The sequence below is a fragment of the Dromaius novaehollandiae genome, chromosome 6 (assembly GCF_036370855.1).
Source record: "Dromaius novaehollandiae isolate bDroNov1 chromosome 6, bDroNov1.hap1, whole genome shotgun sequence".
Taxonomy (NCBI): domain Eukaryota; kingdom Metazoa; phylum Chordata; class Aves; order Casuariiformes; family Dromaiidae; genus Dromaius; species Dromaius novaehollandiae.
The window spans coordinates 33,668,032-33,689,710 of record NC_088103.1 but is presented as its reverse complement, the minus strand read 5'-3'; the positions used below and the strand labels follow the sequence as shown (position 1 = coordinate 33,689,710).

The 21,679-nt window shown below is 46.5% G+C and overlaps 1 protein-coding gene across 3 annotated transcripts in view; it reads right to left on the bottom strand.

Annotated features, from left to right (window-relative positions):
• SUFU (SUFU negative regulator of hedgehog signaling) overlaps positions 1 to 19,263 on the bottom strand; it is a 101,310-nt gene extending 82,047 nt beyond the window's left edge. The window contains exons 1-2 of one of the 3 annotated variants that reach the window (XR_010389751.1): positions 18,902 to 19,263; positions 11,127 to 11,261 (exon numbers count right to left, since the gene is read on the bottom strand). Coding sequence is in view for 2 of the 3 variants with exons in the window: in XM_064514163.1 (XP_064370233.1) it covers positions 11,127 to 11,261; positions 18,902 to 19,098 (332 nt within the window). In the remaining variant the exon portion in view is untranslated. The remainder of the gene's footprint in view (positions 1 to 11,126; positions 11,262 to 18,901) is intronic. The other 2 variants (XM_064514163.1, XM_064514164.1) reach the window with 2 other exon arrangements.
• Positions 19,264 to 21,679: the final 2,416 nt, after the last annotated feature.

The following is a 21,679-nucleotide window of genomic DNA, read 5'->3' as shown; positions in this document are numbered from 1 at the left end:
AGGGTGCACTCAAAAACATACTGAGGAGCACCACAAGAAATCTTAACGGATTAAACAGGGAGGGAAAGGCCCTTGAAGTCCTAGCCATAACCCCAGTAAGGGAAAAGAAAGCCTTAGACCACTGGTGAAAGACTCCCAAATGGGAAACACAAAACAGCTGCATGGAAAAGTCAACTGCATTTTTATCTGCCTTTAAATGATAAGCTTCTCCTGAAAGATCATCTCTTCTTTGAAGGGTTAGATACTTTCAGAGGCAGGAATCACAGGCTGATTTTTTGATCTTTAGAAATAAACACCTGGCCTGTGAACATTACATATACCCCATCCTATTGGAAGATAAAAAACAAAAGGACAAAAATATCTTGGCCTCTTGAAATCAAGCAAAGAAGGAATGAAAACACCATTTTCCTCCCCATTTCAGTGGCTCCAGGATTACCCCTAAAGGTTTTAATAAAGGCAAAATAGTTTTGCCTCCCAGCCAAGCCACTTCAGCTAGGGAGACCGCAATATGGGTCGGTTTCTCTTAAAAAGAGTAAGATTTGGAGAGATATCAACTTATAGCATGTTTTAGTACCTCTTGCTTTTTAATGCAGTTAGGCACTAACACACTCCTCTCATGCTCACGATCACTGAAGGAGGAATAACCTACTCAGTAAAACAGAAAATTCAGCATACAACTCATCGCAACCGCTCTGTTGCGGAAAATTCCCCACACATCTTTGAACACCAAATTCTTTGCTTTCCTGCTTAACGTTATTCTTCTGGGTGAAAAAGAATTCAAGGCCCAGAGACGCATTATTTTTGCGTAATAAAGTTATACATATGGATTCAACTTAGCTAGGAAATGTCAACTTAGGGCTTGTCTTCATGAGGAAATTTACTGTAACTAGTCTACCAGCATAATTATATTGCTGTAGTTCTACTGGTAAAATTCCCCTGTTGAGCCTTATTCATAACAGCAGCAGTCTTTACGGTTTATTTTTGTCGACTATGCCAAAAAAGGCCCCTGCTCCAGAAAGGCCACAACAATTCACAGGGGAGGAGAGGGAAGGAGCTACACCAGGGCAACTGAAGCAGTAAGAAGAATAACAGTATAGAAATGGCAGAATATTTCTCTGTATTAATGTAGTTTTTGCTGCAAAAAAAGTTAAGGACTGTAAGAAAGCTACAGAGTACATCAATCTCTTTGCAGGCAGGGTATATGCCAGCTTTATGCCACATTCTCGGGTTTGTGGAGTTCCCCCAGCAGGACACCACTGCAGCGGGCTCTGCTTCAGCCCGTGCATGTGCATCCTTTTGTTCTCACATTCTTCCTGGCTCCACGGCACATTTCCTAGGCACATGCTCTTACCATCATTCCCTCACAACCCAAATGCCCTGGGTCCCCTGGATAGAGCACTGACCCTCCAAAACAAACTGGTGCTAAAGAACAGTCCCTCTGGATCACAGCTTGCATCTTCTGGGACAAGCCATAGCTGAAAAGCAAATAGCTCCCTCTGCAAAAAGGGATTTTAAAACAATTGCCCTTCGCTTCAGCAGGGCAAGAATGCCGAGCGAGACAAAACAATGAGCCATCTGTGCGCCCTTCCCTCCTTCGCCTGTCCCTGCCCTCTGGACTTAAATCAGAGGTCCCCAAGAACGGCAGTGCCTCCCTCCACCTCCTCTCACTCTGTTTATCTCCTGCAAAAAACAGGGTTTTTTTGTTTGTTTGCTTGGGTTTCTTTTTTTATTTTTTTGGGGGGGGGGGAAGTTGTGGGTTAATTTCTTTCTTTACTTTTTGTTCTCAAGAGCTCCAAGGGAATCTTTCACTAAACCTCAGCCCTCTGTCAGGTGGTACCCCATCTACCCCAAATCAGCTTTGTCAGCTCATCAAAAAATGCCTCCCACAAGACAATCCCTTCCCTGTTTACCATCCCTGGAGGCAGAGAGGCGCTGAGGAGCACTAGCCACCCCTTTGTCCAAGGGGGGGAATACTATGTGAATGGGAGACCACCAAAGATTTACAGCCTTCTTTTGTTAGCCTGGTGTCACTGCCTACCAGGCCTCGATTCAAAATTGAGATGACAGTAGAGGTGCAGACCAGCTTAGTGATTACTATCAAGTTTGCTGCTTAGGAGAGGGATATACTGACAGTCCATATTTTCAAATAAAATCTGCAATCGGTAACCACTGTCCCAACAAGAGATGAATAGACTTTCCTAGCACTGTTTTAGTCAGCAAGGCATGTTCCCAATGCTAAGTCTACATTGAGGAAAAAAAGGGGATTAGGTCTGAATAAGAGCATTCAAATGCGCCTCTTCAAACATTCATTTTGTTAGTATCATTACTCCAGCAACCAAAAGGATAAAAAAATCGACCCCCCTTTGATCTCACAGCTGGAGTGGCCACAGAGCTCAAAAAAAAAAGGCGCTTTTGCCTTCATATACTCCTGAAAAAAAAAAAAACATACACAACAAAATTATCTTTTAATAACTGTTTTGGAACATCCATTTATCAAATAGCACAGTCTTCCACTAGAAGACCTAAGCCTGCTCCCCAGTCTTCCCTCTTCCCAGCAGGCTGAGCTCACGGGGAGAGCAGAACATGCAAGCTCTCCCACGTCATTCAACGCTAACCCAGGTGAGAGCAAGGAAGCCCTAGCTCAGGCCAGCTCCCCTCCCACGTGCCAAGATGATATACATACAAATCCGCTGACAAAAAGAGATCATCCAATTTGAACATTGTGCCCCTTCCCCTGCATGGCAGGGAAGGCTCATCTTACCAGGATGCATGTACAGATGCGCTACTGCACAGGAAGCTGGTTTTGCCTTCGGTAATGTTCAGCTATAAACTTACTTCCAATCTTATTCTTTTTTATTGAAAACAGTCCTTCTTGTAAATTCAACTACTGTGCTGTAAACGTTAAATGAGTTTCCTTCAATACTTCAAAAAAAATCCCAAACCTAACACAGTTTGAGTGCACTTTGCTCCCACAGCCTGTGCACACAAACACATGGATATACCACAGCACAAAGCAGACTTCTGCTCTGTAGGTGGCCCACGTCTTCCGTATTATTAACGGTGCTAACTACCTCCAACAAATGACATTTGGAAGCCAAGTGCACTCTGTACTGAGAAGGGGGGGGGAGATTTCCCCATGGTGACCATAGCTTCAAGGGAGGTCTGCCTCCAGCAGGGAAACACAAGTCTTAGACAGTCCTGGTGCATTACCTCGGTGATCTGAAGGACACTATCAATGGGGCACATAAACAGGAATGACACTTGGTTTTAACTGTTTTTTGCCTGGTCTCATGGAAGTGAAGCATACAGGATCACACTTGTGCATGTGTTTCTTTAAGGTGTCCCCACAATTTTTGAACCCTCTGGTCAAACGCAACCAAGTCCTTCAAAAAGGAGAGTAGTCCCCAAAACATCACAGTTCTACAAACTAGGCAGAGACAAGCAGCCAGGTAAAAGAGATGGAGCTACAAGTGCTCCCAGTAAGCAAGTTCCAGTAGAAGCACAACTATATTTCTAGACACCTGAGAATCCACACAGGAGAGAGCCATTACGAGTACTCTAATTGTGGAAAAAGCTCAGTCCAGCTTGCATCTTCAGACACCAAAACATCTAGCCACAAGACTTAAATTTGTAAGAAACCAGACCTTGTTAGCCCCCTGCAGCTGAAACCACCCATTTCAACTCTGAGGGATTCTTAAATAAGCTATCAGTGAAAGGAAATACTTTTTTGGTCACAGAACACCCTAGTTCTGTGGCCTCTCCCTTCCCACTCTGCCATGAGCTCTCTCCTCCCCTCTGTCTCAGAAAAAAAAAAAAAAGACTAACTGGAAAAATAAGCATTACATCTGGGGGTTGATCTCCGACAGACAGACAGGAGAACTATGAAGAAAAAGGAAGTTTAGAGTTCAGTGCCCACGCTGGACCCTTACCCCTGCAGCCTTAGCTCTCGTACCTCCTTTCTAAACTCATGTTTATCAACGTCCCCCTTCACATTATTTCCTTCTGCTGGGGTAGATGCTACATCTCTAGCAACAAAGCCCAGAAGAAATATTTCCTTCAGTGTACTGGCTAATGGACAACTCCTACAGACGAAGCCACGGCAACATGAAGCAGGAAGCCACAGAGAACGGCAAGAAGCTTGTCAGAGTGATGCCAAGTCTCCAGAATTGCTGTGCTCTCATGGCTGCTCCCCACAACCAACCCCTCACAGTCACAGCTCACAAAAGCCTGACCTGAGAGCAGAACCACTGCTTCTACCCTCCTGACCCTCAACTTGAGGATTTGTCCCCAAAACTCAACCTCCCTTCCCTATTCCATGTGCTAAAGCAGCTTCCCAGTAGCCAACCCTTACATGGCAGGTGCCATTTGACTTCAGAGCTAACAGCCCAGTGAAACAAACTGAGGATGAGGGGAGGGTTTGCGCCTCTAAGCTTTTATTTAAGAAAGTCCTTGGTCTCCTCTGCATAGAGTATTCTTAAATGTCACATTTGGAAGAAATGTGGAAGCCACAAAAGCTGGAAAAAAACCTTGAGATTTTAATAATTTTCCTGCAATTGCAGACTCAATTCCCAAATTTAACTGATAGGATCTTTCATCCCTTCAAGGCAGATATGCTGAACTCTAAAAGCTGCTTCAAGGTCTCCTCTGCAGTATCAACCCAGAACAACCAGCACCCCTCCCTGATTTACTCTCTTCTTAAAGGTCCTTTATTTTATTGCATTTTTGTGAAGACAAAGAGGGGCAGAGTCCATCTCCAGCATTTTTGAAGTGTTCACTGTCACCTTGGAGTTGGTGTAATATTTCAGTGGTGCTTTAAGCATATAGTTTATGAAGCAGTTAGGGACACATTAAATATCAAAATTTAAGGCTAAAGTCTAGCAAGCTGAGGGCAGCGAGCTTTTTAAACTTATGAAAAGCTACAGAACTAAGAGGCCACTAAAGTGACAGCTGTCAGCACCACTCCATCCTACATTCATGCAGGCTCAAAAGAGAAGCCAGCACGCACTAAAAAGAAAGAGAGCACTCGTTCCAACTTTCAGGCTATTTTCTAAATACTCTTTTCAAACTCCTTTCATGCTTGGAAAAAGCCTTCCAGAAAACATCCACCCCTCTGCAAGCCTTGCATTTGTTACCTGATCCAGTTTTGCGCTCCTTTTTCTTCCTCCCAGCTCTAACAAGCATCCTTGCCCTTTTACAAGTTAAGGTCATTCAGAGGATCTATACAAGCAAGCAGAACACAAGCTGGACTGGAGATCTTGAAAGGCTCATGCTTACCCTCACCTTTAATAGGGAGGCACCACCCACAGAGACAACACATTATCCCGGCATGCTCTGCGCCCACTCGATCCAAATGGTAAGTAGCCCAAATCAAAAGGACCACAGCAAGTTGGAACCTGTTGTCTCTGCGGGTGGCACCATGCATCTGTATTGGAGATGGAGGCAGCTGTAATCTGTTCGGTTTTATGCAAATGTGAGGCTGCACTTACACTCCCGGCAAGCTGCCAGAAAAACCCTCGTCAATATGAGGTTTGTGTGGACCAGGAAACCCAATTATTGACATTTACATAAAAAGCTAAACAAACCCACTTGCAGTGTTTCTTCTCAGGATACAGGAAGGCCTCAAATACACAACTTATCTTAACCTAGCGAAAATTTAAATTTTGCTTTCTATTATGGCTCTGGATTACAGCCTTGCAACTGTAATACAAATAAGACTATTCAAGGTTTTCAGGGATTTTGGTTTCGTGGGTCTCATTTTCCATGCACTTTTAAAATTGTTGACAAAAAGGGTGAGCACTTGTTGAACTACAGGAATAATTAACTGGAGATCCAGCCTTGGCCTATCTGTGAACCGGAGCTAGGAGCCAATCTGGTGACAAACCATATCACTTTAGCTCCCTGGACAGCCCTGCAAACCCCTGTGCCAGCACAATCCAGGGGCCGGAGCACGCTGTGACACAGCGGGAGCTGAAGCTGGTGTTGTCACTGAGTCTCCCGAGTCCAGCTACAACTGCTGAAGCTGCTTCCCTCAGATGCCTGCTCTCCGCATAGTCACAAGTTACCACAGCGCTTGGAAACCGCAGGAAGAATCAGATGCCTTTGCCTTGACCCTGCCAGAAGACAGTCTGGCATCTGAGCATGAATCTGCAGTTGCCAGCTGAGATGCTGCACTGAAGCACAGGGCTATGCTCCCTACTGCCAACTTTGCCATGGGGCCGTAGCTGCTAGCGAGGGGGGAAGAGGGAGCAGGGCCTGTCACATCTCCCACAGTCAGAGTCGCCAGAGGCTCCCTGCCAGCACACGTTACACATCTACCCATCCCTGTCATGCAGTAACAGTCCAAAAAAAAAAAAAAAAAAAGTTCTATTCTAACCCTGCTGCAAGGATTCAAAGAGTTACACATCAGTTTTAATTTTAAAGTAGTCAGGAAAGTTAAAAATGGAGGAAAAACTTGCAGAAGTGTCACAGGATTTCTGCTGCCACTCAAGTTGTGCAGCATGCTCGACTGGAGAAACTTACTGCCATGCAAGCAACTTGGCATGAAATCCCACCGAGAGGCCTGTGGTTCCATAACACGGTCATTACGTCACGATTTTGGATTTTTAGAGCGATGAGCCCAGCGCAGCTGGTGTCACAGTTGCCATTATACCATGAAACACCGACTGTTTTTAAATGAAAGAGGTTTCCCCATTTGAAATTCTTAGATTTCTTCTATGTTATTTTGTAGACTCTTAAAAACAGACCTGTTTTGTAAGCAGAGCATAGCTGATATTTAAGCAGAGCAGGAAATAGTGCTGTTTTAACTGAAAATAAATCTGTCAACAAGGAGGCACAGGGAGAGCTCCACTTCAGACTTTCCAGGTTCTTATTAAAAATATAAATTAAGATCAACTTCTTCACATTACTTGCTACATCTGTTTGCTATTCCATTATAGATAAAAAAATATAAGGGCCTCCTATTCAGCTTTGGTTCACTCAAAACCCCTCAAAAAGTCCTTTTCATTTCATACTGCATTATAATTGGTCTAAATTGTACTGTAGCACCAGAAGAGGTCTATGAGAGATAAGTTATGCATTACCCAAAGTCAGCTAGGGAGATTTCAAAGGCCTTTGGCAATATACTACCTTCCCCTTACTAAAGGATGAAAGCTGGCAGGGTTATGGAAACACGTCCCTATTGTAGGAACCCTGTTGACTGTCACAAGCAGGTCCAACTCTGCATTCTTTGCAGTCTGCACTCTTGCAGTGCTTTTTTGAGGGAGAAAAAAAGAAAAAAAAAACCTCTCCAGATGCCAGTTCTGCATGATACCAGCTTTAAAGGAAAATTTCCAAAGATTTAGACAACTCCACTGTCACCCTTTGCTCCTGCCAACTATCCCATAGCACATGTTATCTGCGACAGCAGAACTCCAAAGTCCTTCAAGAAACATAGAGAGAGATACCCAATTCTTTTAAACAAGAGATTGCCTCCCAGAGAACAAGACCTTCTTGAATGCACAGAATAATCGCTACATTCATGCAGTGTGCGTGCAGTGCCAATCTGGTGATGTGCAGTTCATGTAGGCAGTCACATTTCAAGAGTATTTAGCAAACAGTGACTGCCACTGGGAACAAGAAGCGCTGGTGGGTGCTTGTGGCGGACTGATGAATGAATTTTTTGCCTTAAACATTTCTTGGTGCATGGGGTGCAGGCAGGCCACAACCCTGAACAAGCCATCTGTCCCTGGCGGAAACAGGACTGGGCTGCTGCGACCCCTGAGATGGTCTCCCTGTGACCACCCAGGACACACCAAGCCTGCACTGAACAAGACCACAATCGGGCAGAGACTTTGGGATCTGGACTGTAAATTATTGTCCGTTTTTAGCACAACTTCTATAAAACCTGCTTGGCATGAGTGGCTAAATTTGCTGAAGCCTTAGGCCGCACTCCCTAGTACAGTGAGAAAGGGCCCAGAGCTGCTGCAGGCGGGAATGATAAGGGCGTTACCAGCAATTTGCATTCCTGTGCACTGCTGAAACAGTGCTAATTGCTGGAGTTATCACCTTCTTTGTCAGGACCTTGAGAGCTAATGGCTGGACCTAAGAATGGAGACACACCTGTCAGCAGAAACGGCAACAGTAAACGGCCTACCTAGGGACAGTGATGAGACCCAATAAGGAGCAGGAGACCCCAGACCCAAATATTACTATTGGTCTGAACTACCACGTGAGGGGTGGGAAAACTTAATTTGAAAAAGCTATAATTGCCGAGGGATTTCTTTGTTTGGCCCCCCCCCTCTTGCTCCCTCTCTCGGCCCTCCCTCCTCGTCCCTCTTCGGAGGCACCCAACTCGAGCTGTAACTACTGCATGCGTGTCATTACAATTTATCTATTTAATTTGCCTTGATTTGGCTCCGAACTTTTCAGTGGGAACTTAGGGTCAGACCCTGCTCGAGTTGTAATTACCGCACGCGCATTGCTAAAATTTACACCCAGGGTGAAGAGGACCAACGGGACGCCGCTGGATCCACGGGTGGTGATATCTCTTTCTCTCTCCCCCTTTTCCCTCTCTCTCTCTCTTCCCCTCTGCCTTTCCCCACCTTTATTCCCCACTCCGTGGAAAATAAAGTTAAAAGGTTGTACGATATTTGACCAGTTTTAGCGTCTTAATCTCGTCCTTGGGATCATAATGAAACTCCCCCCCCCGATATTGGATCGGGACAGTGCTGAGCTCCTTTTAAATCTCTCCTGTGCCTGTCTTCAGTGCTCACATACCAGATGATAATTTCCGGTTCAATGTTTAGGAGATATGTAGGCTTTGACAGCCTTACCACACACATAAATGTATATTAAGATTATTCACAATAAAGACAGAACCAGCTCCAGCCTTCTCAACAGCACATGTAATATTGTATTTTGTAGCCCCAAGGATAAAGCTAAAATAAAGACAGTGCAGGGTGTAGACAGCTAAGCTTTGCAGGGCAAATGACACAGGGACTCCCTGCTCTGGAGCCCAGGAACAATGTCCCAGCCCACACAGAGAGAATGGACATACATATGTACACATGGGGCACAGAAATCACTTTGACAGATCTGAACAGTCCTGTACTCAACAGGTTTCTGCCAAAGCCTGCAAGGAAACAGTACCTTGGGCTCACTGTTCACGTGCAGCATCCAGCTGCAGGCTCCTGTTGCAGTGCGGCGCTCCCAGCAGCCAAGGCGAGCTCGCTCACTGAGCCCCGTGCTCCCTTCCCAGGCTGAGGTACAGGCATGGTGCTCAGGGCCTTCCAGACCTCCCAGAGTCTGGAGAGGACTTTGCCACTCCTTCCTTCCTCAGGCCTAGGAAACTGCCTGTTGCCTATGTCCAGTTTTTTTTTTTTTTTTTTTTTTAAATTCGTGTGAATTGTAACCAGCAAAAGGTTTCCGATTATGAATTTCTGGACTGAAGCATTTAACAGTATGAAGACACAGAAGGTCTCATCCCAAGCAGATTTTAAAAACTGATATTCCATCCATGTGATATTTTCACCCCTTCTCCTTCAGCTTTCCACTATAGAATAAGAGCAGTATTTGGTGAGAGCAGCTTGAGTTTGAGAGGCCAGTGCGTGCTACAATCAGTGGCAAGGAGGCTATGTCCTTACATATTTGCTTCTTCATTCATAAAAATACATTAAGCCACCCCTCACCCTTGATGTCTTCATGAGAGACCCCCATGTCTGCTCCTTACTCTTTCCCAAAACCATCAAGCAAGAGCCTGAGCAAAAAGAACAGCCTCACCCTGCGAGAGCGTGTCTCAGGCTGATAAGCCACCAGAAGGGGAAGTCAGCAGAAGGCTTTCTCCCCACAAAATTCATTTCCAGCAAAACAAAGCAGCCATACACAGATGACCTAGTCTTGGCAACCTCAGATTCTTAGTGGCAAAGATGAAAGCTCATGATTTGAGGAAAAAAAGGCATGTGTGAAGACCTGCATATCCAGGACTGGGTCTCTTGTGGAAATGAGGGAAGGAAGCCTTTAACTTAATTTCCAATTATTTTCTTTCATCTTTCTCTTGCCCTACCTTGCCCCAGCGATGAGTGAATGGGGTTTGTGGGTCAAACACATCACCGAGGCTCCCCTCTTAAAAGAGGCTTGTCTTAAAAACAGTGCTGTACCCGCAAGCAGGAGTGGCTGCCTTGAGGACACAGATAAGGTTAAAGAGGCTGTTTGACTGCTGCTGTTGCAAGAAAAGCACCAGGATGAAAAACTGCTGGCTGAAACTTAACCAAGACAAACAAAAGAGGGAGAGCTTGAATGAACGAAATGGGGCCTTTGCTGCAGCATTCATCAAGGATATTTATCCTATGACTATGAAACAGTGCAAGACAGTTTCACTAAACTAAGAGCTAAGGAACAGCAACACTGGAAACCTTTTTTTGATTTCTAGCTAGTTAAAAGGCTGTGTTCACAGCCCTGGGATCATGACAGCTTGGCTACTGCAACTCACTTTATGTAAAGTTAAGGAGCAAAGTCAGTAAAAGACATACCAAAACAAGATCAGGCCACACTGCTTGCCTGATCTGATACAAAACACCTGCTAAAGACTGTCCACACTAACAAGCCAAGATAATCACTCAATTATTGGACAGAATAGAGGCAAACAATTACCATTTTATGCTTCTGTACTATAGATTGGCATCTTATACAGCAGTCACTGGGATGGCAGTCCACTTGCTGACACTAACATTGCTGTGCCAGCAGCAGGAAAAATGCCCTTACAGCAGTTTTCCAGAGAAAGGCATTAACATGTGCAGGGAGGGGTCAGGATTTAAGCATATAACCATAACAGACTAAACAAGGGGGAAGGAGGGGAGGACATTCAGGAAGAAGAGAAAAAAAATCAACCCTCCCCACCAACATTTATACTAACAAGGAAATACACTGCATTATTCAAAGTGGGCCTTAATTCTGAAGGGGGGAACATAGTACATCTTCTACATGCAAGAAGAAGCACATGGCATCCCTTAGCAAGACCAGGACTACAGTATTCACAGTAGATCAAATAATAAGAACAGCAGTTTGGGGTTTTATCTAGCCCCCCAAATGCAATACAAAACAGAACACACACACACACACACACACCCCAACAGAACTCTTAAGAGACTTACTCATGTACTCTGTTGTCTCCATATAAGTCACTTAAACCAAAGCTGACATAGTGCCAGTGCTCAGGAACATTCAGTGTGGGGTTTCCCAGGTTCCTGTACATGCTGACGTAGTCCAGAGGATCAGGTCCCCCCAGCCTGCATTAAAAGAAAAAAAGATTTAGATAAATTAGTTTATTTGAGACAAATTATAAGTGTCCACAGATGCTATAATGGGCTGTACAAAGACCTGCTTTAAATCATAGCTAGTGACAAAAGTGAAATTAGCATGTTCAAGTTACCTTTAAAAAAAACTGAAGAGAAAGGTTGGGTTAAGTCCAGAGAGCTTCAAGGACAGGAAGGCAAAGTGCATATGTGCAACATACTAAAATGTTTTTAACATTAAAGCATGAAAACCTCTGGAAAATCACATTAAAGTTTCCACAAAACAAAGAAAATTGGAAAATTATACTAGTAAAGAGTGATAGCTGTATCTGTACTGCAAGCTTAATTCAGGCCAGAAGCATATACCTCAACTTAATGAAAAAAACCCTGCTACTCCTTAAAGTAAAATTTGAAGTGGCTAAGTTGTGAGGAGAGTAATCCATACTCCTGAACATAAGCACAGATGCTAAAATAGTGGAGGAGAAAGTACCAATTCAGAAAAATTTAGTACCAGAACTTGTAAAATACACTAGCTGCATCAATCAAGAATGAGTAAAAAGCATAACTGCCACCTCTGCTTCAACATTAGAATTGGCTACACAAAAGAATGTTATTTAAAAGTCAGTGCAGCACAGCCAGACTACATTAAATCACCCAAATTGTCAGAAACTCTTCTCATTACAAGACAAGAGGAAACTTGGTTGCTGTGCTAACAGAGTTAGTGCGAGTACGCCCATTCCGCAGCTTCTCGCAGTGGCATCTGGCTGTGTAGAGGCAGGCAAACTCCCCACTGAACGAAGGGACATGCTAGACTGTTTTGCTTGCTGTTTGCCCTGTCAATCATAAAATAAACAGGATAGAAACAAGCAAGAAGAGACAAGACATCAAACCATGTACCACAACTGTTTATGGAGTAGCAAGAGCAGCTGTTTAACCGTTTCCTGTCTCCGACTCATTTTTTCAATCAAGTAAAACACTTCCAAATGCTCAAAACAGGAGAATCCAAATTAGTATGACCCCCTTCATTCAAACCACTTATTACACATTAACTCCCCTCATCCACATCACCTGTTTCGACCCTGGTCCTATCATTTGCAGGTTTCAGGGCACACCTACGCTTCCCACACTAGCCCTGGGGCTTTGCGTATCATCATTACGTGCTCCACAACTGCCGCACGAAAAGCGTTCAAGTGCCTCATTTTTGTTGCATGATTAAAATATCATTGTCTTATATCAAACAGCAGCAGGTTTGGGAAGAAACTTTTTAAGCACTCAGCCCGCTAGTCAGGCTGCCCATACTGCGCTCAGCTCCTGCTCTATGCCTCCCGGGAGTGTTTGTGCTCCGTGTCTGGATTCAGATCTTGCCTTAGCAAGGAAGTTCTGGGGTGATCATACAGCGAAACCTAGCTACTATCCCTCTCCAAGCCAGCACCCTTCTCAAAGTCCCACCTGGCAACACAGAGGAAACCCTGACAAGCATTTCAGTCCCCAGTCTGTAACCAGGCTGCTGGTAGTACAGCTAGGGTTACACCTACCAGCTTCAGAGAACAGGCAACCAATGCAGAAGAGATTTAACCCTCACCTTGCACAGTTATTCCCAGATCAGATTCACCGAGCACAGCAATTCTTTGAGGCTCATTTAATAGAGACCCTTGGGACAGAGTGCTTCAGAGCTGGGACAGCTGGCTTTGCAGAACAGAGGCATTAAAGCTGCTCCTCTGATTCTGCACAAGCCTCATCAAAGCTGCAGCATCTGACTATCTTCATCACCAGCTTCCCTGTTGTTTCCAAAAGGACCCTAGAAACTCTTAAGCAGTTTCCCAGTGATAGTGTTACACTATCCAAAATCTCACGCCTACCCTCCACTGCCCAACTCTGAAGTCTCTTACTCAGCGAAAGACAGACAGTGTTCATTTGTCTCATGAATAGCTACAGAACCAGCACAGACTTTGTACTTGGGAAGCTGAAAAAGGAAGTAGATCCCAGTAAGGATTTTCTTACAATTAGGGCAGCTATTTTCTGTGCAGCATCTCTAGAGGGGCAAAAGGAAGAAGAGCACAAGCTGAGCACAGTGCATTCCTACCTGAAGCCTAATGAGAGCACAGCAAGGAGCACATTTAGGGTACATACCAGCAGGAAGAAGCACAATAGAATTGGACCAGTATTTAATCTAGAAGAATCTAAAGCTGCCCATATGGTGCACGATGAACAGCTTCCAATGACATGATCAATACATTGCTTTTACGACACCACCAAGCTCCTCAGACATCAAGAGGGGTACTTTGCAAGAAAAGATGATGAAGCCACAGAACAACAAACGAAGAAATTCCCAATTGTTTTTAAAGATATACAAAATAATATACCAGCTTATTGTATTGAAAGGCTTTTATGAAACAATAACAATGGATCAGCTGGAAAGGCCCATGGGCTCTCCCAGTGAGTGCACTGCTTCCCTCTTATTACTGCAGGGGAAAAAAACAAAACAAAAACAAGACAGAGTAAGGTTATTTAAGATGAGTGACTTTCCTTAAAGCAGTTTCCCTCCTCTTAGTCCCATAAGGCCACTGCAAGGGCTCTATGCCAGCTTTAGCCTCCCAGCTGGTCAGTTGAGGATGCAGCTGAGGATACCACAGCAGGAGAGAGTACATGAGCATCCCACCCCAAGCAATGGGACAGAGTTCAACTAGGCAAGGGCTAAGTCATAATTATGCAGCCTTTAGGTCCTCATACAACACGAGCAATTTTACTGTGTAAAAGGTAAACTGGAAAGTAAACATGGCGTATGCATGTTAGGCCCTGGGATGGAGCAGAGTGTGACCCTCAACAGCAGGCTGTAAAAACCCATTCTCTAAGTCTAGTGGTATCTTGAAACACTTAGGAAAAAGACTAGTCCCATCTGACATTCTCTATCTCCACCTGCATTTCACTTCCCCCTTCCTCCCCCCCATCACCAGGCTGCACCAGAGACTGTCCAAGACCTTTGTAGTAAATGTTCAACCTCTGTAGTAAATGTTCAGCCAGGTGGTTATGTTCAGAGTAGTGGCACTGACCCGCTGGCCAGCTCTCAAGCTCCACATGGCAATAACTTCTAGCACAGTAATGGGGACATAGCCAGATGGAAGTGATTCTAGCCAGGATATAGCCACACTCCTCCCAGGAACAGCCATGCACAGGGTCTGTGTATAATTGCCCTACACTTTGCATGCATGCAGAGCTCCTTTGCCCCAAAAGCACTGAGGGTGTCCAGGCCATCTCCATATCCCAGTATTTGCTAAGAAACCCACGTGGAAAGCCGCAACAGTTTAGTTTCCCCTGTCTCTGGCTTTAGAGCTCCTTTTTGTGCAGCACAGAAAAGGAGTGACACAAACACATGAATTCCTCACGAGCAGCAACAGTTGCACACAATTTTTCAAAGTTACCTGACTGGGAAGACTCCAGAGCAAGAGAGGTCAATATAAGGACCAGCAAAACAGTGTGGGAGGTTAGCAAGTGGTTGGAGCAGATGAGTAAGATGTGCAATGAGGGGAAAACACCTCCACCTGCTATGCAACAAGTTTCTCCTGCATGCATAAAACCTGCTTCCAAACTGGGTTTAATAACACCCTAGATGCCAGATGATTCACACTGGAACACTCTTTGCTGACACAAGGCATTCTGACACTGACAACACACAAAGCAAACCCTTAAATGCCCCCTTTTCAGGGCAGGGACTTGTCTGCAAGCACGCTCTTCCCCAGGGCTACTCAAATGTCATTCTTCAGATCAGATGCAACAACGAGCAAATTCTGCCCAGACTTCGCTAGGCAAGCCAGACACCCCTCCCTCATTCCTGCAACAACTCTGTGCTTCCCAAAAAACACCAAGCCTCTCAGGATGAGCAGCACCAAACTACCCAAGATCCAGGTGCAAAGACACTGCAGCAACCAGCTCTGGAGAGCTGAGCTCTGCTTTGTGCAGAGCAGACCTGGTCGGTTAGCTACACACACCAGTTTACACGCTACACAGCAATCCAGAAGGACCATGTTTACTCCCTAAGAAATTTGGTAGGCTTGGAAGTGATTCAGATAAAGTAAAAAGCCTGTAGCAGTAACTAACTTTGAAAAATAAACAACCATGCCATACAGCTATGCTGAAACCACTACAACCGCAGGAGTATCTACCACTAGCTTTAAGCCAGCTACCTGGAGGACAGCAAGTAGCATACCCACGGCAACAGAGCTCAGCCAAGGCTAGTCAACACTGATAGTCATCCAGTTTCAGGGGCAGGTGTGACTGCTACGCAACCTAGTCAAGCACTGTCCTCCCACCCACAGCCACTACCGCACTGTTCGACCTCGTATCACCATCTACATATCAGTACAAGGGTTCACACAAAGAGCTTGGAAGCGTTGGAGGATTTCATTAGGAAGAGCCAAACTTCAAAGCTACAGGTACAGTACAAATTTGTTACATTCGCTATTCATGGAGCTCATTTAGGAGCAAGAAGGGCAGCCTCAGGGGAAAAGCAGTATTTGCATCTGCATGAAGAAGCGTCTTTTAACTGATGTTGCTCTGAAGTTTCTGTTGAAGGAGAAACCCAAAGTGGGCAGAGGGGAAACAGCTCCACAATGAGAAAAACACTGGGAAATCCCCAGTCTGTTTACACCCTGAAAAGTCTCCAGGGGATCCTTTATAATCATTTCCAGCAGCTGACAACAGGTCTGCTTTTCTCAGCTACCTTTTGCCAACCCTTCAGGAGTAGTCCGTGATCCCCAAGTAGCCACAGACCAGAAGTCAGAGCACTGGTTTTCAAGTACATGGCCCAAGTTCAAGATGGAGGATGCAAAAACAACAGTCCAGCCTGGATTCTACATATTTCAAAACCTATCACAAAGCAATGGAAGTATAAATTTGCTTTTTCACTTGCAGTTCAGTGTATCAAGATATTCCACTTCAGAGGTATTCAACCACATTTTAAAAATAAAAGCAGGTATTGGATGGCAACGGAGACTAACTCCTTCTCAGGGCATAGCCTTGCACAGATATAGCCAGGAGCTTTTCCAAGAAGCTCCGATTGCAATCAAGAACTCTCCCAAGATAGGCAAATAGGAGTTTTTTTTTCTTTTTTTAAAAAAAAGAGCTGCTAGTTTCATGAAATAATTTGTACAGCCAAATCCCTTCATTTAACAGGTATGTGATTCTGTGGATCCTCCAACTTGGAGGATATGCTCTGCCCTGCAAGCTCAAGAACATAATTTCAGCTCCCAGAACAAAAACTTGTTGCTAACCATAGAGAAACTGATACATATTATTAAAAGCTGATTAGCTTTAGAATATTTCTCCTAAGGCAGGAAACTTTGTTCAGCAATTTCCTCTTTTAGTCTAAACCACCTAATAGCTCACAGCTCAGGCAAAGGAGGACAGACTAGTTGAGCATGAGTGGTGGCAGAAGTCATTTACCAGACTTCAGCAAAACCAACCTCTGAGTTTTGCCAGCTTTGCCAACAAAACAAGAAAAAACCTCAGCAGAGTACACATATGCTATACCTCGCACGAGAGTTTCCTGCGTTTGAAAGCAGCAGTAAGAGCACCTCTGAGGTCCTGCTACAGAAGCTCTCAGCTCTTGCTGCCAACTGAGATGACAGTAGGAAGAACCGTTAAGCAGAAAATGCTAGTATAAACAGGCCTTCATATTACTTCTTGCATGCAATCTATCATCACTGCCAATAGCAGCTTTTCTAGTGTTTGAGCTCTGACTGCAGTGAGGTCCTGATCAACCCCTTAAGCCAACAGGAAGCAAGGAGTCTTTCCAAACAAGGGTCTCTGCCATTCCTCATTACAGACTCAAATCTCCCTCCATCCCACACACATCATCATCACTCTTGTCAGTAGTATTTTAAGCAGCTGACTCCTAAACCAAGATGACTGGAAACTCATGAAGGTTGAATAGCTAAGATTAGATATTACAGGTCACTAAGCAAATTCAGCAGACCAGCACTGAAGTACCACAGTACTGGCATGTACAGATCATTAAGAAATTATTTTTATTCCAAAGTCACAGATTTGCAAGATCTCCTTGTCTCAGTCCACTCTACCAGTTTAAGCAATTAACCAAATAAGCACCTGAGCAATGAGGACTAACAGCTATATTTCTTGCCTGGAACCTCATAAAGAGCAACACTTATTTGGAAGACACGAGCGATGGCTTGCCTTTCAGAGTAAAACATAGCGGGGATATTATTCTATTGCTGCTCAGGACTCAGCCGGGTAGAGACACACAGGTTAAAACTTACTGTAAATGAAGAAGTTAAGCTTTTGCTAAACTTTTTCAAAGTGCTGGAAGACAGACTGGTCAATGTCAGAGCCAGCAAACAGTCAGTGGTGACCTGATCATGTTCCTTAGGTCCAGAAGAGGGGGCTGAACAGCAGAGTTACAGTAAAAAGCACAAGGGACTCCTCTTCCCACAGGGCTAGACGCTAGACACTTATCTCGATAGCTAAACATCCGAGTACTTCCTTCATGCCACTCTCCCACATAAACAACCACTGTTGTTGGTGTCAGAAGAGATGGGAAGAAGCAGATCCTCAGCCTACAACAATACACGGCTCCGCAAGGGCAAGAGAAGCTGGTTCTCTCCCAGCGGTTTTACGGGCACGCACTGCACACGCTTGGTTTGGAGGCCAGAGCACAGGTTCATTCTGGTTAACTCTGTATTTGTACCCCAAGCTCCAGGTCAGAAGAGGAGCTGGTGCCTCCTGTCCAGCAGGAGAAACGCCAGGGCCACCCAGTCCTCTGTGGCAACCGCTCCACTGAGTAAAGCTTCTCCCACGGCCTCCCCAGCCAAGACCCTCTTCAGCCCCCATTCCTCACTCTGGAAAGCTCCACGTTACCCTAACACCCCCCCCCCCCCCAAAATCACCCATCTTCAGTTCAGCCCCCCCAGATCCCTGTTCTCTAGTGCCTCCCTCCCCAGTCCCCCTGCGCCTCGCTGCCCCCCTCCCCCCACCCCACTGCAGCCATCCCCAACACCCCCCAGCCCCACTGCAGCCATCCCCAACCCCCCCCCAGCCCCACTGCTACCCTCAAACTCCTGCCAACCGCACGCGATGCTCTCCAGCCCCAAAGCACCCCCTAAACCCTCTCCAACCCCACACAAGGCCCCCAGCCCTGCTGCTCCCCCCAGCCCCACACCAGGCCCCCCCAGGACCCTCAGTTTCAAACTAGACCACAGCCCTGCTGTCCCCTGAGCCCTACATAAGACCCCCCAGCCCCACACAAGGCTTCTTCGGGACCCCCAGCCCCACTGGTCCTCCCCAACCCCACACAAGGCCCCCCCAGGACCCCCAACCCCACACAAGGCCCTAAGCCCCACACAAAGCTCCCCCAGGACCCCCCCAGCCCCACTGCTCCCTCCAGCCTGAGGCCCCCCAGCCCCATACGAGGCCCCCCAGGTCCCCCAGTTCCACATGAGGCCCCCAGCCCCACTGCTCCCTACACAAGGCTCCCCCAGGACCCTCAGCCCCACACAAGGCCCCTAGCCCGAGCCCCCCCAGCCCCACACGAGGCCTCCCAGGTCCCCCAGCCCCACACGAGGCCCCCAGACCCGCTACTCCCCCCCAGCCCCACACAAGGCCCCCAGCCCCGCCGGCCTCACCAGTACTTGAGGATGGCGGTGACCTGGAGCGGGTTGGGCTGGTCGGGGTAGAGGCGGCGGCACTCGCCGTAGATGCCGTGCAGCCCCGGCGGGAAGAGCGACGGGAAGGAACCGGAGCCCGAGCCCGAGCCCAGCCCCGAGCCCGGCCCGCCGGCGGCGGCAGCGGAGGGCGCCCCGCCAGGCCGCACGCCCTCCATGAGGGACGGCGCGGCGGAGGCGACTGCTCCCGGCGCAGCCCTCGCCCGCTCCCGGCCCCGATACGCGCCCGGCCCGGCCCGGTCCAGCCCAAGCAGCGCTGCGCGGCGCGGCGCGGCGCGGCGCTGCGCTGCGGGAGGAGGGGTGGGGCGGGCCCCGTTGCCACGGAGACCCCGAGTGGCAGGCGGCTCCGCCAATGGCGACGCGTCGCGGGGCGGGGCGGCCCCGCCTCTTCCCCCGCCGCGCCCCGCCCCGCCGCGCCGCGGCGGAGGGGAGACGCGCGCGCGCCCTCTAGCGGCGGCGGCGGCCGCTGTGGGGTGGGGAGGGGGGGTGAGGTAAAGAGCTGCCGTGTGGGGAGCTGTGGGGAGCTATGGGGCGCTATAGGGTTTGGGGAGGGGGCAGGTGAGGTGAAGAGCTGCCGTGTGGGGAGCTATGGGGCGCTATAGGGTTTGGGGAGAGGGCAGGTGTGGTGAAAAGCTGCTGTGCGGGGAGCTATGGGGCCCTATGGGGAGGGGATGAGGTAGAAAGCTGCCATGTGGGAAGCTGTGGGGCCCCGTGGGGAGTCCTGGGGCCCTGTGGGAGCTGTAGAGCTGTGGAGGAAGCCGTGGGGAGCTGTTGGTCAGGGTGAGGCAGGGCAGTGGCGCTGTGCAGGGCCGAGGAGCAGAGGCTGCGAGCTCCTGGGTGGGCCTGAGGGAAGGGGGCCCTGTGCGGGCGCCCCATAGCAGTGAGGGGTGGGGGGCCAGGCCTCTACTTTCACCAGTTCTTTGCAGCTCCTTCACCTCCCCCCACTTTTATTTGTAGGTACCTCAGAGGCTATTATTAAGCAGTGTGAGCATGAGGGATGTCTCATGGAGGGTTTCACCGCACGTGCTAAGCGCACTGAGGTCTGGCTCCCTTCCTGGCTTGCATCTGTGGTCCAGAGCCTTCTTTGTATGTATACATGAGCCTGCATATGTTCAATAACCCTATATGTCTTTGCTAGAGCAGTGCACTGCTTTTTAATCAATATAGGGAAAAATGAGCTATAGAGCACTGAGAGGTTTGAATGAGCGCTCCTGCTTGTTGTGTTTCTCGTTTAATTAATTGAAGAGACTTTACTCTAAAATCAGTATTCTCAACATACCTTTTAGGAGATCACGTGTAGTCAAGAAGCTGGCGAAGAGACAAACAGATGATTATACCAGGGAAGGGATGAGCAGTTGGTATTTTCATGAATCATTGCTTCCTGCAATAAACAGTATTTCACTTGTCCTGTTATAGTGATACCGCTTTTTGTGACATCCATCTGAAAAGTCAGTTATAGTCAACTGAGAAGATAAATATGACAAACAGAATCATGTATGAAATACTTCGTAGGCTAAATATATGTAATTAGCCTCTCCTGGCATTTACTGAGGTGATATAATACTGTCCTTGAAATAATTTAAAACCCTCCATCCTGTCATACCAAATAAAGCTCTTTTGCACTAGATGAAGGATGAACATCACTGAAACAAAATAGATATCTCAGATGAGAGTATCTGCTTGGGTTTAACGCAAAAATCACAGAAGAAAAGGCTTAGTGTCTCCATGAGAAATATGGGGCAAGATGGTCTAGTTCTGAATTAGCCTTTATATACATTTACTGGCTTTGAAGTGCATTTTAACTAACTTCAAGACCCACTGTTTTTGCTCAGAGTCCAATGTAAACATTGTAAATGTGTCATTTTAGCGTCATGATCAGTCATCAATTATCCACTTATTCAAAATGCTTTTAGAACATGTGAAAAATGAATGGAAAACAATAGTGAGCATATTATTTAATATTGGAATGCCTATTATTTTTATTCTTGGTACCAACACTCCTCTTCTGCTTGCTGCATCTCAAAAGTACAGAGAAACTAGTTAATGTTCAGAGAGAACTGATGCAGTTTGTTGAAATGGTCCCATGAAATGACAAAAAGCTTTTATTATAGCGATATTCTTTATATAGAGGGTCATCTTTTGTTTGTTTTTCTTCTAGTACAGAAAGGGAAAAAAATCTATTCAACTGAAAAGCGGTTAATTAAAATTTGATAATTTTTTTTCAGAGAAGAATGTAGTTAACCCCTAGAATGCACAGCCAAAGATGTCAGTAAGTAGAGAGTACCAAAAAACTGCAGAAACCGTTGCAAAATGGTATGGATAATATTAGAGAGGAAAATCTGCTTTTTAATTGACTTCAGCTATTACTTATGCTTGAAAACAAATTTATTACTGATGGGCTTAGGAATACACCTGGCAGTGGGTAGGGAATTTCGCAGTGGCATATTTTCCTTTCCTCTGGAGCGTCTGATCCCAGAGGCAGAGCAACAGGCACCGTGTGCCTTTGGCGCAGCTGCGTTTTTCTTGTAAAGATGCTCAAAGAAGGAACAAAATAAAACCACGGGCTTTTCGTCTTCCGTTTCAGTTGTGTCAAAAGGAAGCTTCAAGGGTTTGGATGGTTCTTTTTTACTTTTTTTTTGTCCTCCTGTTGGGCGGGTTTGTCATCTTCAAAGCAAATGAATGCGCAGGGGCGCCCGCGGGCGTGGCCTGCGCCGTACTGCATCTCCCAGCAGCCCTCTC